The sequence below is a fragment of the Acanthochromis polyacanthus genome, chromosome 21 (genome assembly GCF_021347895.1).
Source record: "Acanthochromis polyacanthus isolate Apoly-LR-REF ecotype Palm Island chromosome 21, KAUST_Apoly_ChrSc, whole genome shotgun sequence".
In the NCBI taxonomy this organism is placed as follows: Eukaryota; Metazoa; Chordata; class Actinopteri; family Pomacentridae; genus Acanthochromis; species Acanthochromis polyacanthus.
This window is the reverse complement of record NC_067133.1, coordinates 30,999,371-31,013,516: the sequence shown is the minus strand read 5'-3', so window position 1 is coordinate 31,013,516 and position 14,146 is coordinate 30,999,371. Positions and strand designations below refer to the sequence as shown.

Here is a 14,146-nt window from a genome sequence, read left to right as displayed (position 1 = left end):
TCCTGAAAACACTGAAGGAACCAAACAGAAACAATTCAAACATCCTGATTCTAGATCTTCTAGATGATCTAATTCTGAAATACCAGAAGAGAACCGACACCTCACAGCTGATTCTAAACGATCTGAGGAGACAAACACGCCCATGAGGGTTCATTTCTTCTACGAGGTTGGTGGATCTGAGCTAGGTTGTTGTAGAAGCAACTGAAATGGAAAACCATGCTGAGGAAGTCCTGAGGAGAGTCCAGTGGAGGTCCACAGTCCAGCTGTAGGAACAGAAACAGCTAAAAGAAATGTAAAAGAAAGGAGAGCTTCCAGCTAATTCATCTCTGGAGGTTCTTCTGACAGACCACCAGTGGAGCGAGGAACAAAGTTCTGGAGGTTCTACAGACTCAGGAAGCCTGCGTTGGCTGAACGTTCCTCCTCCACCTCTCCTCCGCTGTGAGCCGCCACGTTCTTCCTCTTCACCTGCTTGGAGCCTCGGGGCCTCTGCATGGGCACCAGGAGCCTGAAGCCAGGCTGGTTGGAGGAACCAGGAGAGGAGCTGAGGGTCTGGAAGGTACAGGGCATGAGGGAGGAGGAGGAGGAAGGACTGACGCTCTGGACAGAGGAGTATCCTGAACTGTGCAGGTCTGTGGAGAAGGTGAGGTTCTCCTGGCCTTGGTCGTCCTTCACCTTCCCGTCTGCTTCACAGAAGCTGTCTTCGTCGCTGGACTGAGCTCTGCAGTTCTCCAGCCTCTGGTCGGCAGAGCTCAGCGGCTGCAGGTTGATGGACGTCATGGAAGCTGAGGAGAAGAACAACAGAACATCATCTACAGGAATGACAGCTACAAACATTCTGGACACTTTAAGATGATCCAGCTGAGTTCCTGTAGACCAGCTGGGAGGAACCTCTCACCATCTCCATCCTTCTCCTCCTCGCTCTCCTCTTGGTCGCCTTCGTAACCAGAACAGGAAGTGTCTAGACTCCAGTCCAGGATCTCCCCCAGCAGCGTCTCCTCCTGATTGGACAGTTCTGCGGTGGGCGTGGCCACAAAGCTGCCCCTGTGAGTCTGCATGGAGTCGTCTCGTCTCCTGGAGATGAAGCAGAAGGTTAAAGAGAGTCAGAGCAGCTCCTGAAGGTCCAAATGGAGGTCATCAGGTGTTCTTCATCAATCAATCATCTGTGTGTCTTTAGAGTCCAGTTAAAACCGGGTTCTACTGGTTAATTTTCAGCTAGTGCAGACATCACCCAGACGTTATAATAATAATGGTTACATTTATATAGCGCTTTTCAAGACACCCAAAGCGCTTTACAATGAATCCATTATTATTCATTCGCTCACACACTCTCACTCTGGTGGTGGTAAGCTACATTTGTATCCACAGCTGTCCTGGGGCAGACTGATGGAAGCGTGGCTGTTAATCCGCGCCTACGGCCCCTCTGACCACCACCAACATTCACACACATTCACACACCAGTGTGAGAGCAGCACTGGAGGCAAGGCGGGTAAAGTGTCTTGCCCAAGGACACAACAGCACATGACTAGGACAGAGCGGGAATCAAACCGCCGACCCTTCGATCATTGGACGACCTGCTCTACCACCTGAGTCACAGCCGCCCCGTTACCCACACGTTACCCAGGGTTCTCGCCAGCGCATTTCAGCATAACGGGCCGTTATGCTGTAAAAAAATCCTGGTGAGAACCCTGGTTACTCAGACGTTACCCACATCTAGGCTTGCGCTAGCCGATCGCCACAGCTCCATTGGCGCATCGTTTTGCTGGATGGCCCAGTCATTCTGAACCGTGTGAGCCACAGTGGCGCTCTATTTTTCTTCGAAACGCCCGAGCAATAATATAAGAAAAACAAACTTTTTCTCTCGGCAGGCGTCGGAAATGGGCGGAGCCACCCGAATCTTGATCACGTTCCGGGTCATGACCCGCTCTCGGCCAATCACAGAAAAACATGCTATTTTTACTGCGTGAAATCTCTGAACGGTGTACCACAAGGCGAGTCATTTGCGATCAGGAAAAGCGAGAAAGAGGTTTTTGTTGAGTTTATGCTACAGTTGTGAGATATGGTTCGTAGTGAGGGTTGAAGAATTGGACATAGGAGGAAAAGAAGGTAAACTGGACATGAAATTAATATTTTTATGGGTCAAAAGGTTTTGATCATGAACATGTTTCAGATACAGGTTTTTAAATGGCCAAATGCATAAATACATGGGAATGTGTCTTCACCCCTGACTGCCTGTTTTTACAAAAAGAACATTAAATTTGGATCTGAAAGTTTAGCAAAATGATATAGACTCACACTTTGTGATGATATTTATGTTCAGGACTTAGACTTCAACATTTCACTGCTCAGAGCAGCCGAGGAGGAGGAGTGTAAAAACGATGAAAATAACAACATACATACATATACCGTATTTTCACGACTATAAGGCGCACATAAAAGTCTTAGATTTTCTTCAAATTGTGCAGCGCGCCCTATGGTGCAGTGCGTCCTGTGTGTGTTGTTGTAAGGCGGACGTAGACCAGGTGGTTTTTTCCACGCATCACCATCGCTGTTGATCTGTGACTCTATGCGTGCCCATCTCACAGCCGATGTGAAAAAACAAGTGAAGCAAATGAACTCTGAGCTTGCTGTCATTCCGGGAGGCCTGACAAAGGAACTCCAACCGCTGGACATCGGTGTGAACCGGCCGTTCAAAGTAAGGCTGCGAGCGGCGTGGGAGCGATGGATGACCGATGGAGACCACAGTTTCACTAAGAGTGGAAGGCAGCGCCGGGCGAGTTACGCCACAATTTGCCAATGGATTGTAAATGCTTGGGCTAACGTGTCTGCTGGCACTGTTGTTCGAGCTTTCGCAAAAGCCGGCATCATTTCCGAGGCGCCGCACGGCACGGAAAGTGACTCTGACAGTGAAGAAAGTGAACCTGGCATGTTTGATGGAGGTTTAGCGCAGCTGTTCAATTCAGAAACAGAGGATGAGGACTTCCATGGGTTTGATTGATGACGATTACAGGTAAAAAAAAATGTGAATACCAAACTCAGTTTTGCTCCCGCTCTATTTTTAAATACGCACACTTGTGTGCTTGTTTTATCTGTGTTTTACCATGCCCGCGACTATTGATGATTAAAAAAATGTTAGTACTTTGTAATCAATACTTAAATAAAGCACAACCAAACTCAGTTTTGCTCCCGCTCTATTTTTAAATACACACACTTGTATGCTTGTGTGTGTGTTGTTGTTGTAAGGCCGACGTAGTTGAGGACACCATGAGAACGTTAAAGGGGGGAGTGTGGGCGTGGATTGTATATAAAACCCTCGCCATATAATCAGGTGTGTGTTAAATACAGTAATGGCACACATAACAGACTGCGCCTTTTGGTCGTGAAAATATGGTAAGTAGAAATAAAATAATAAAATAAATCTGTTTAATTGAGCATTGTTTACCTCAAAATGCACCAGAATGCAGGAAAATGACTCCATTTTTTCCGCTATCACTGACAGAGAAATTTGTGGCTCATTGTTATTCTTATGAGTGAGCCACAGTGGCTCTTCATTTCAAATTCCTAGTGCAAGCATAGCACACGTTACCCAGACGCAAATGCAGCTTCAACATGTTTCTGGTGTTCAATATGATTATTACTAATCTATATAACCATCTCTGCTGCTGCTGATTAATCACAGCATCCAGACTGGATGATTCTGAGATGACTGATGATTCTACCGATAGGACTGAACAGAAGATAACAACAAACAGAACTGACCATGAGGTGGAGCTCAGGAGAACCTGAGAACGTCCATGACTCAGTCAAAGTTCTCTAAGTGTTTCTGAGTGGTTGCTCACCGTTTGCTGGTGCTGGATGGAGAAGCCAGGAAGGTGTGGAGGTCTGTTGGTTGGCCCGTGGGGCTGGGAGGCTCCACCTGAAGCTCCACTTGAGGCTCCACCTCTGGGACCTCCAGGATCTGGCAGAGCTCCTTAAAGTCCATCACCTGGTGACAAAGTCAAACCAGCAACCAGTTAGACTCTGAAGTTCACTAACAACCAGGAAGGGTCTCCTGCTGAAGTCTCTACCTTCTCTCTGCTGATCTGCTGGAAGTTCTCGTCTTCGAAGCGCTGCTTCACGCCAGTCAGACACACGTGTCGGTGATCTTTGGGAACATCTTGACTGAAACTGAAGAGAAAAAGAGTCTGATCCACTTTGCTACCATCAGGACAAATCTGGTTACTAAAACACCTGAGAAACACTCTTTAGCCTGGTTAATAAAAACTAGGAGCATCCAGCAGACATCCAGAGTCTCCTACTGATGAGATTAAAGGACGGTTTAACATATTAAGGTGTGATAATAATAATATTCAAGGTCAGATTCTCTGGATTCCAGTTGAGTCTAAACAGAAACTCACCAGTTGACGTAGAGCAGCACACAGAGAGGAACCAGGTCTTCTTTGGAGAATCCAGTGTGGTCTGCAAGCAGGGTGGGCCAGAGAGGAGCTGCAGGAGGACACGGAGGTTACTCTGTTATCATTATTATGATTATTACTGCTTTTGTTATTGTTGTTGTTGTTGTTACCGTGGTGATGTAGAGCTCGGGTCAGCAGCAGAGCAGCACAGGCCAGTCTGGCAGGAGGAGGAGAAGCCAGAGCCGAGTAGAGCAGCGACAGCTCACAGATGTAGCTGAACAGGTGAGAAGATCTCCTCTCCAGAGGAACCAGAGCCAGGAGGACCTCCCCATAGTCCAGCAGAGACGGGTTCTGGAGGGAAACCAGCAGCTGAGCATCAGTCTGACCAACATTAAACATCTAAACCCACAGCAGGACCGCTAGTGACGATCAAGAAACCAGCAACCAGATCTCTGGAAACCAGCAACCAGATCTATGGAAACCAGCAACCAGATCTATGGAAACCAGATCTCTGGAAACCAGCAACCAGATCTATGGAAACCAGCAACCAGATCTATGGAGACCAGGTCTCTGGAAACCAGCAACCAGATCTATGGAAACCAGCAACCAGATCTATGGAAACTAGCAACCAGATCTATGGAAACCAGCAACCAGATCTATGGAAACCAGCAACCAGATCTATGGAAACCAGCAACCAGATCTATGGAGACCAGATCTCTGGAAACCAGCAACCAGATCTATGGAAACCAGCAACCAGATCTATGGAAACCAGATCTCTGGAAACCAGCAACCAGATCTATGGAAACCAGCAACCAGATCTATGGAGACCAGATCTCTGGAAACCAGCAACCAGATCTCTGGAAACCAGCAACCAGATCTCTGGAAACCAGCAACCAGATCTATGGAGACCAGATCTATGGAAACCAGCAACCAGATCTCTGGAAACCAGCAACCAGATCTATGGAGACCAGATCTCTGGAAACCAGCAACCAGATCTCTGGAAACCAGCAACCAGATCTCTGGAAACCAGCAACCAGATCTATGGAGACCAGATCTCTGGAAACCAGCAACCAGATCTCTGGAAACCAGCAACCAGATCTATGGAGACCAGATCTATGGAAACCAGCAACCAGATCTATGGAGACCAGCAACCAGATCTATGGAGACCAGCAACCAGATCTATGGAGACCAGCAACCAGATCTCTGGAACCCAGCAACCAGATCTATGGAGACCAGCAACCAGATCTATGGAGACCAGCAACCAGATCTATGGAGACCAGCAACCAGATCTATGGAAACCAGCAACCAGATCTATGGAGACCAGCAACCAGATCTATGGAGACCAGATCTCTGGAAACCAGCAACCAGATCTATGGAAACCAGCAACCAGATCTATGGAGACCAGCAACCAGATCTATGGAGACCAGATCTCTGGAAACCAGCAACCAGATCTATGGAGACCAGATCTCTGGAAATGAGCCCATAAACAGCTGAACTGGGACATTGTGTAAATGAGGGCATCTAAACAGAATAAATATGTTTATTTATTTTAGTTTGCAGTAAAAATAAAAGCGGTAGATCACTGATGTGTGACAGACAGGATATCTGTAGCTCACTGATCTGTTTTCTAGCAGTGAAACCAACGTCTGGATGCCTCATGGACTCTTCTAGTCTTTACTGACAGAGGAGAGGACCAGTAAAGGGCTGGATTTGAACACACGGCTGCTGGTTCTGAGTCGCCTGTTCAAGCCGCTGATCTACCGGCTGCACTTTGTGTTTTTGGTTCCATCATGCTGCATTAAATCTGCATCGTTAACATCAATCCTCCAGGTGTCTCCCCCTGAGCTCAGATCCAGTCTTTAATGCCTTCTGTCTCCACTCTTAACTGCATTTATTACCACAGTTCTAAACTATTTCCCGCTCATCGTCTCTGTGAGTGTGGGTGGAGGAGAGGACAAACTAACGGGTTTGGATTTACTGTGGAGACCTGGGAGAGCATCAGGAGGGTTCCTACAGGCAGCAGAGCAGGTTTAAATCAGAAAATAAAACTTTAGAAACAAGTTTAAAACCTGCGTCTGGTGAGATTTGACTTCAACCAGCCTAAAGTCGTTTCTAATGAACGGACAGAGAGCTCCTCACCCGGATCCTCCCCCGTAGCACAGAGACCACCTCCCCCATCATCCGGACCAGGTCTTCATATTTGTAGGTGTTGTCTGTGAGCCAGACGGCTTCACGTATCGTCAGGATTTCTTTACTGATGTACCTGAAAACACACGAAACAAACAGTCACTAAAGCTCAGGAGACATTTATTGTTCTCCTGTAAATACACATGTGGAGCTAAGATGTTCTACATGAAGCAGTTCTGCAGGACTTTATCTCCAAACAGACCAGGAGAAGGATTCCTCACCGGGTACAGACCACCATGCAGGCGATGCCCAGCAGCTGGAGACGAGCTTTAGGAACCGAACGCAGAGCCAAGTAGCGATCAACACAACTGACCGTCACGTGGAGCGTCAGGCTGGAGAAGTCTTTCATGGTGGTCACCTCCACCAGCCAGTCCACCAGGATGTACCTGAGAAGAGTCCATCTAATCATCAGTAAACAGAGAGACTGAAGATCCTGTTCAAGAAGAACCACATTATATTCAGAAGAACTGATCTTCATTAATGCTCGTCTGGTTCTGACTCTTCTGGAACGTCATTAAAGAGCGAAGATGATTAGAGCTGATAATGAGACGGTGGAGCTTCTTCTACCTCATGGTGTCCTTGATGCCCCGTCGGAGGATGTTCTGAGCAGCGTGAGGAGAAGCTGGGCTGGAGGAGGTGAAGAGCTGAGACACCAGGTCAGAGCAGGCCTTGGCCTCCAGACCCAGAGGATTCCCGCTGATGCACACTTTGGCCAGAGACAGCTGGAGGAGAACAACGAATAAAAAGAGCTTCAGAAGCTGAGGGACGCTAAAAGGATGAGCTCAGAGCTGTGATTAGGATGAGTCATGTTCTGGTGACTCAGAGATGAAAAACAAACTGTCAGGTCCTCCTCAGGCCTGACAGCAGCTCAGTAAAACATCTCTGGACTAACGGGGAAACGAAAACCACAGCAGAGATCCAAATCTGTCAGACTGACAGCAGGTAATCCATCCTCCGTCACTCACCTGAGCCTCCCAGCATCCTTTCCCAGCGTAGTCTCTGAGGGTCCGGACACACTGGAGGAACCTTCCTGGATCCGCCATCTGGAGTCAAACAATCACATACCTTCATTCACTCTGCATTCAACACGTCTATTCATTGAGCTGTTTGACACCTGCACGTCTCATATGATAAAGAAACTGTAGAGGATGAGACTCACGGCAGCTTTACGCCGATGTTCCCACAGCAGGTAGGAGCTCTGCAGACATCCGGCCTGAGACGACTCCTCCAGCAGCGACACGGCGTCTGAGCGTCTCTCATCCTCCTGGACACACAAACACAGACTTCTGTCACTGAGAACACACATGTATGTCACTGAGGACACACATGTATGTCACTGAGGACACACATGTGTGAGGACACACATGTATGTCACTGAGGACACATGTATGTCACTGAGGACACACATGTATGTCACTGAGGACACACATGTATGTCACTGAGGACACACATGTGTGTCACTGAGGACACATGTATGTCACTGAGGACACACATGTGTGTCACTGAGGACACATGTATGTCACTGAGGACACATGTATGTCACTGAGGACACACATGTATGTCACTGAGGACACACATGTGTGTCACTGAGGACACACATGTATGTCACTGAGGACACATGTATGTCACTGAAGACACACGTGTGTGTCACTGAGGACACACATGTGTGTCACTGAGGACACACATGTATGTCACTGAGGACACATGTATGTCACTGAAGACACACATGTATGTCACTGAGGACACACATGTATGTCACTGAGGACACATGTATGTCACTGAGGACACATGTATGTCACTGAGGACACATGTATGTCACTGAGGACACATGTGTGTCACTGAGGACACACATGTGTGTCACTGAGGACACACATGTGTGTCACTGAGGACACACATGTATGTCACTGAGGACACATGTATGTCACTGAGGACACACATGTATGTCACTGAGGACACACATGTATGTCACTGAGGACACACATGTATGTCACTGAGGACACATGTATGTCACTGAGGACACACATGTATGTCACTGAGGACACACATGTATGTCACTGAGGACACACATGCATGTCACTGAGGACACACATGCATGTCACTGAGGACACACATGCATGTCACTGAGGACACACATGCATGTCACTGAGGACACACATGCATGTCACTGAGGACACACATGCATGTCACTGAGGACACACATGCATGTCACTGAGGACACACATGCATGTCACTGAGGACACACATGCATGTCACTGAGGACACACATGCATGTCACTGAGGACACACATGCATGTCACTGAGGACACACATGCATGTCACTGAGGACACACATGCATGTCACTGAGGACACACATGCATGTCACTGAGGACACACATGCATGTCACTGAGGACACACATGCATGTCACTGAGGACACATGTATGTCACTGAGGACACATGTATGTCACTGAGGACACACTACGCTCTACTGAGAAAGCATCCAGATAAAAGCGTCTCCAAACGTCATGTCCTGCTGCTGAAACTACAGTCAGAGCAGGGCTATGGTGTACCGTCTGATTAGAGAGCAGCAGAAACTGTCAGGTTGACTTTGACTCACTTCAAACAGCTGCAGGACTCTGGCCAGGCAGTGCAGCAGCGGCCCCCTCTTCTCCTGCAAAGACACAACATGAAGACGTATTTAGTTCTGCAGACACAAACAAACATTTGTCACTTTCAGGAAAACGTCCATGTGGGTGGAAACGATCTGAGTCCTGGCAGCTTTTAAATCTGTGCACGGAGCTCAGCCTGTTCAGAGCTTTAAAGAGGAAACAGGGACGTGTTGTTGGAGATCAGGGGTGTCCAACATGAGGCCCGTGGTCCAAAAGTGGTCGTCCAGAGGGTCCAATCCGGCCCTCAATGTGTAAAAATTACAGAGAAGACATTAACTGCAGATTGTAAATTAGTAAAACTATAAATTTAAAATCATTTCTAGACCATGACAAGTTGTTTGGATCATGAAGTAAAATACTAGATTGTTCTTAGGTCGTTTTGTGTCTCATTTTTGTAATATTTTGTCTTGTTTTTGTTGTTTTTTGCAGGGATGGGATCAGCAAGTTCTGATTCCAGCGGAAAGTTGTTGACGGGGGGGGGGCGACTTCCAATCGCTGGGCCGTTTACAATCGACGTTAACAAGCTATCGTTAACGTCGTTACCATCACGCGGGAGTATCAGCGACAAAGTGTTCAAAACTTGAAATGAAATCGTCGGAAATCCGCCGATTGGCGGTAAATTCCCATCCCTGAAAAAAAGCGGAATTCCGCGAATTCGCAGAAAAATCACATCCCTGTGTTTTGTCGTTTGTGTCATGTTTTTCTCGTTTTGTGTTTTCTTTTTGTCTCGCTTGTGTTTTTCGTCTTATTTTCGTGTTTTGTTTTGAGCATCCTTTTCGTTGTTTTGTGTTTTTTGTCTTGCTCATGTAGTTTTTCTCATTTTGTTTCTCATTTTGTAATATTTTCTCTTGTTTTTGTTGTTTTTTGTCTGACTTTTGTTGTTTTGATCATAATAAAATACGATATAATTGTGACTAAATGTTTTCTGATGATAAACTGAGGATGAATGTTGATGAAACTGAGCTTATTTTTCTTCATAAATTTCAGGTTGTTCATGATGTTTAGTAAAAGATAATTCCTTAAATGTGAACATTTTTGCACTAAACCAAAGGAACCATCAGGAGTTGTGGTTATTTACAGGTTATTATGCTGTGGTTTTACTGGAGACCAGACTGGGATGGATGTGGTCCTGGACTAAGATGAGTTTAACTCTCCTGTTGAAAAGTATGAAAATCAGATTTTCTGGAAGTATTTTCACTGAAACTTAACTCATCTAATCCGAGTTTATTAAACTCAGACGGAGCTTAAAGCTATCATCAGTTATCTTCTTCTCAGCACCTACCACGTTGTCGTCACACTCGGCCTTGAGGCGGTCGAACACCACGGCCTTGCAGCAGCTGCCGGTGGGCGACCAGGGAGGACGGATGAACACCCAGATGAAGGGGTCGGCCGTGGGGGAGCGCAGGCTCTCCGCCAGGCTGAAGAAGTGGGAGGCCTTCCTTCCACAGACGTCGGCTCGGCCCTCATCGCTCAACAAGGCTGGAGGGAAGACGGAAGACACGAGTGAGGGCTGGAAGACTTCAGTCGTCTTTTTCATTAGATTAGCGTTTCATTTGAACTGATAAATGAGTCAGGATGGTTTTGGCCTTGCTGGTAGCAGGAAATTTTAGAACCAGCAGAGTCACTGAACCAACGAAATGCTGAACTTACGTCCTTCGTTGTACAAATAAGCAATCCCAAGTTTCACAGCAGCTTCAAAGTTCCCTTTTTCAGCAGCTCTGGAGGAAGACAGGTTTACAGTCAGAAAGGCACACAGACATCCAACAACACACGCTCTGATTGGTCAGAAAGCCACACAGACATCCAACAACACACGCTCTGATTGGTCAGAAAGCCACACAGACATCCAACAACACACGCTCTGATTGGTCAGAAAGCCACACAGACATCCAACAACACACGCTCTGATTGGTCAGAAAGCCACACAGACATCCAACAACACACGCTCTGATTGGTCAGAAAGCCACACAGACATCCAACGACACACTCTGATTGGTCAGAAGGACTGAACCTTTCAAACAGCCACAGGGTGCTGGGGGACGGCCAGGTGTCTCTGAAGCTGACCCGGGCCCAGACGCTGGAGTGGTTGTCAACGACATCCCTCAGCTGGGAGTGGACCTGGAGGAGACAGGAGAGGTGAGACGTCCAAACAGCTGATCAGAGGACACTGAGAGACAACCAGAGGTGGACTCACTGCTCGGACAGACAGCAGGTCCTCTGCAGACAGACACTGCAGGACGTACAGGACGATCTCCTCGGGCAGGGACAGCAGGCTGAGACCCGGAGTCCTCTTACGGACCCGCTTCCGAGCCGGAACCGAGTAGCATTTAGAACAACGGCAGTGGACGACTGGAGGAGAAATGGAACAGATGTTTAACCAGCTTCAGAACAGGAACACACTTCAATAAGGCTGCTTATCTCCTGATCACATTTATTCTGCTTTATTGGTTTTATTTGACCTCATTTCTTCCTCACTCTACTGGATTTGTCTGCTCTCTATTGCATGTTGGAATTCTTAAAATAGTTTTGTTTTATATGTACATTAGATTTTTTCATTTATTGTCGTTAATTTAGCGTGTTATTAATGCACTGCCCACAGGCACATATTTATATTTTATCATGCCCCCATGTATGATGGCAATAAAACTACTCTATTCTCCCTTCAGTCACTGCAAACAGCTGCTTTCTACTAAAACATTTCACATCTCAGTGCAAAGCTGGAAACTAATTCTCACATCAGAACCAAACCAACATCTCCAGCTGGTCTAAAGCTGCTGGTCCTGGAGGTCAGATGAAGGAAGCTCCTCACCAAAGGTGCTGGTGTGGAGGTGAAGATATGAGGGTTTAGATGATGACCTGCAGGTCTTCTAAATACCACAACACACCTTTAGCTTCTTTAGGGTTAAGGATGGGGTTCCAGGTCTTCTAATAACCAGGTCTGACTAGAACCAAGCTTTAGCTTCTTTAGCTTAGCTCCAATATCTGAGTCGAACCCTCTGAGCGCCCAATTTTCCCTCCTGAGGTCCACAGCCTCTAACGTTAACTTCCAACTAGTCCTGGTGACCTTTAACTTTATATCTCGGGTTGTTTATCACCACAGAAGCTTCCAGAAACACAAGGAGGATCTTTTATCCGCATTAATGTGGATAAAGAAGCTGAATGTCGCCGCAGCTTCCAGGAAGAATCCACGGGGATCCAACGTTCAGCCTCTAACGTTAACCAGCAGCTAGTTACCGGTTCTAAATCAGTTACAACCCCACAATCCGACACAGACTGACTAGTACCGGTTTAACGGGAATCCTCTCCGTATTTGTGGAAGGCAGAAGGACCGGTGGGGAGTGACTTACCGCCCGCTTTCATCGCAGTGGTCTCCGCTAGTAGATCCTCCGAGTTCAGACGGCTCACAGCGGCTAATAATAACTGATATTAACCAGCAGTGCTAACACCCAGCTGCTATTTTTTTTAGTGTCTTTACTACGAGGTAGTTAACTAGTTAGAACCATAGAAATACCGTCTATAGTTAGTTAACACCACAGAAATACAGTCTATGGTCAGTTCAGTTCAAACCCAAGCACGAGCCCTCGCTGGTTGGCCACGCCCCCACAGTTACCGTAGGACCGCCCGCGCTCACCGTTTAAACTCCACATCCACTCTGATTGGTGGAAACTGATGACACCCATCCCGTGAATAGAGGCCCGTTGATTGGTCAGCGCAAGGAACAGACACGTCGATTGGTCGGATGTTATAAACTGTAAAATGACAGAAGCTCATTGGAGAGCGTAACGCCATTTCGAAGTACGCGCTCGCAGGAGGACGTACATGATTGGTTGACCCGATTCCACAGAGCTCACTTCCAGCAGGGCATTGTGGGAAACGTAGTGGGACAGGAAATGCCGTTTAAAGGTACCGTGTTTAAAGGGACAGACGGAGAGTAGCTGCTCCAGTATGAATATGATTTATGATAAATTCATCATGTTTTTTTACAAGTATTATGAAACTTAATAAACTTTAAAACGATTTATAAATAATTTAAGTAACATGACACACATTTATAGTTAAAACTGGCATGTGTTCAGTGTCCAGAGCTTACTGGAATACCAAACGATATGTATGGTATTATTGGTACCACATCGTTCGTATTATTCATATACTGGCCCGTGTTTTGTCCCTGGAGCTTGCTGGAATGCCAAATGATAGCTGAGAAGTAAAAGAAAACAAACCTTGGTTGAAATTCTACCTGTTCAGACCACAAAAAATATTATTGTACAATGACAAATAAAGATATTCTATTATTCCACATAAAAGCTCTAAAAGAACCAGGATTTCATTAACATAGATATAATTAGAGCACATTTTCTCAGCAGAATCCTGCTCACCTGACTTTAAATTATCAGGCAAGTGGAGAGTGGGCCCAGTAAATCCACTCTGATTAATAAACAGTACATTTTAAGATATTTAGTGTTGAAAACACCTGATCAGAATATCTGAGCAGGTATAACTGAAGTCAAAAGACCTTGATATCTGTGTGCTCAGGTACAGCTGATGTATGGAAAGAGGTGAGAATGAAATGATTGTTGTTTATCATTCGTATCGTATCACATTGTGTCGTTTATATCGTATTGAGTCGTTCGTATCATATCATATTGTATTGTGTTGTTGTACAGTTTTTATTCTATCATTCTTATCGTATTGCATCGTTGGTATCACATCGTATCACACTGAGTCGTTCGTATCGTAACGTATCATGTCGTACTTTACACAGTGTTGTGAATGACCGCCCACAGGATACACAAGCAGAGCACTTTGTGTTTTCCAGGTGTGATGGTGGAAAGGTTAAAGGTCAGTCAGGAGAAGTCCAAAGAGAACCTCAGTTTGCTGATAAAAAGGTTAAGAATGAAGGAGGACCAATCAGGATTAGTG

The 14,146-nt window shown here is 46.3% G+C and overlaps 1 protein-coding gene across 1 annotated transcript in view; it reads right to left on the bottom strand.

Annotated features, from left to right (window-relative positions):
- Positions 1-13,142, bottom strand: part of ccnf (cyclin F) — a 13,545-nt gene extending 403 nt beyond the window's left edge. The window contains exons 1-17 of the mRNA XM_022195355.2: positions 12,574-13,142; positions 11,421-11,575; positions 11,238-11,344; positions 10,877-10,944; positions 10,509-10,705; positions 9,175-9,228; positions 7,738-7,842; positions 7,544-7,621; positions 7,146-7,300; positions 6,800-6,964; positions 6,531-6,654; positions 4,562-4,742; positions 4,395-4,482; positions 4,065-4,164; positions 3,837-3,982; positions 896-1,071; positions 1-782 (exon numbers count right to left, since the gene is read on the bottom strand). The exon at positions 1-782 is cut by the window's left edge and continues 403 nt beyond it. Coding sequence (XP_022051047.2) covers positions 382-782; positions 896-1,071; positions 3,837-3,982; positions 4,065-4,164; positions 4,395-4,482; positions 4,562-4,742; positions 6,531-6,654; positions 6,800-6,964; positions 7,146-7,300; positions 7,544-7,621; positions 7,738-7,842; positions 9,175-9,228; positions 10,509-10,705; positions 10,877-10,944; positions 11,238-11,344; positions 11,421-11,575; positions 12,574-12,586 — 2,313 coding nt within the window. The 5' untranslated portion in view covers positions 12,587-13,142 and the 3' untranslated portion in view covers positions 1-381. The remainder of the gene's footprint in view (positions 783-895; positions 1,072-3,836; positions 3,983-4,064; positions 4,165-4,394; positions 4,483-4,561; positions 4,743-6,530; positions 6,655-6,799; positions 6,965-7,145; positions 7,301-7,543; positions 7,622-7,737; positions 7,843-9,174; positions 9,229-10,508; positions 10,706-10,876; positions 10,945-11,237; positions 11,345-11,420; positions 11,576-12,573) is intronic.
- Positions 13,143-14,146: the final 1,004 nt, after the last annotated feature.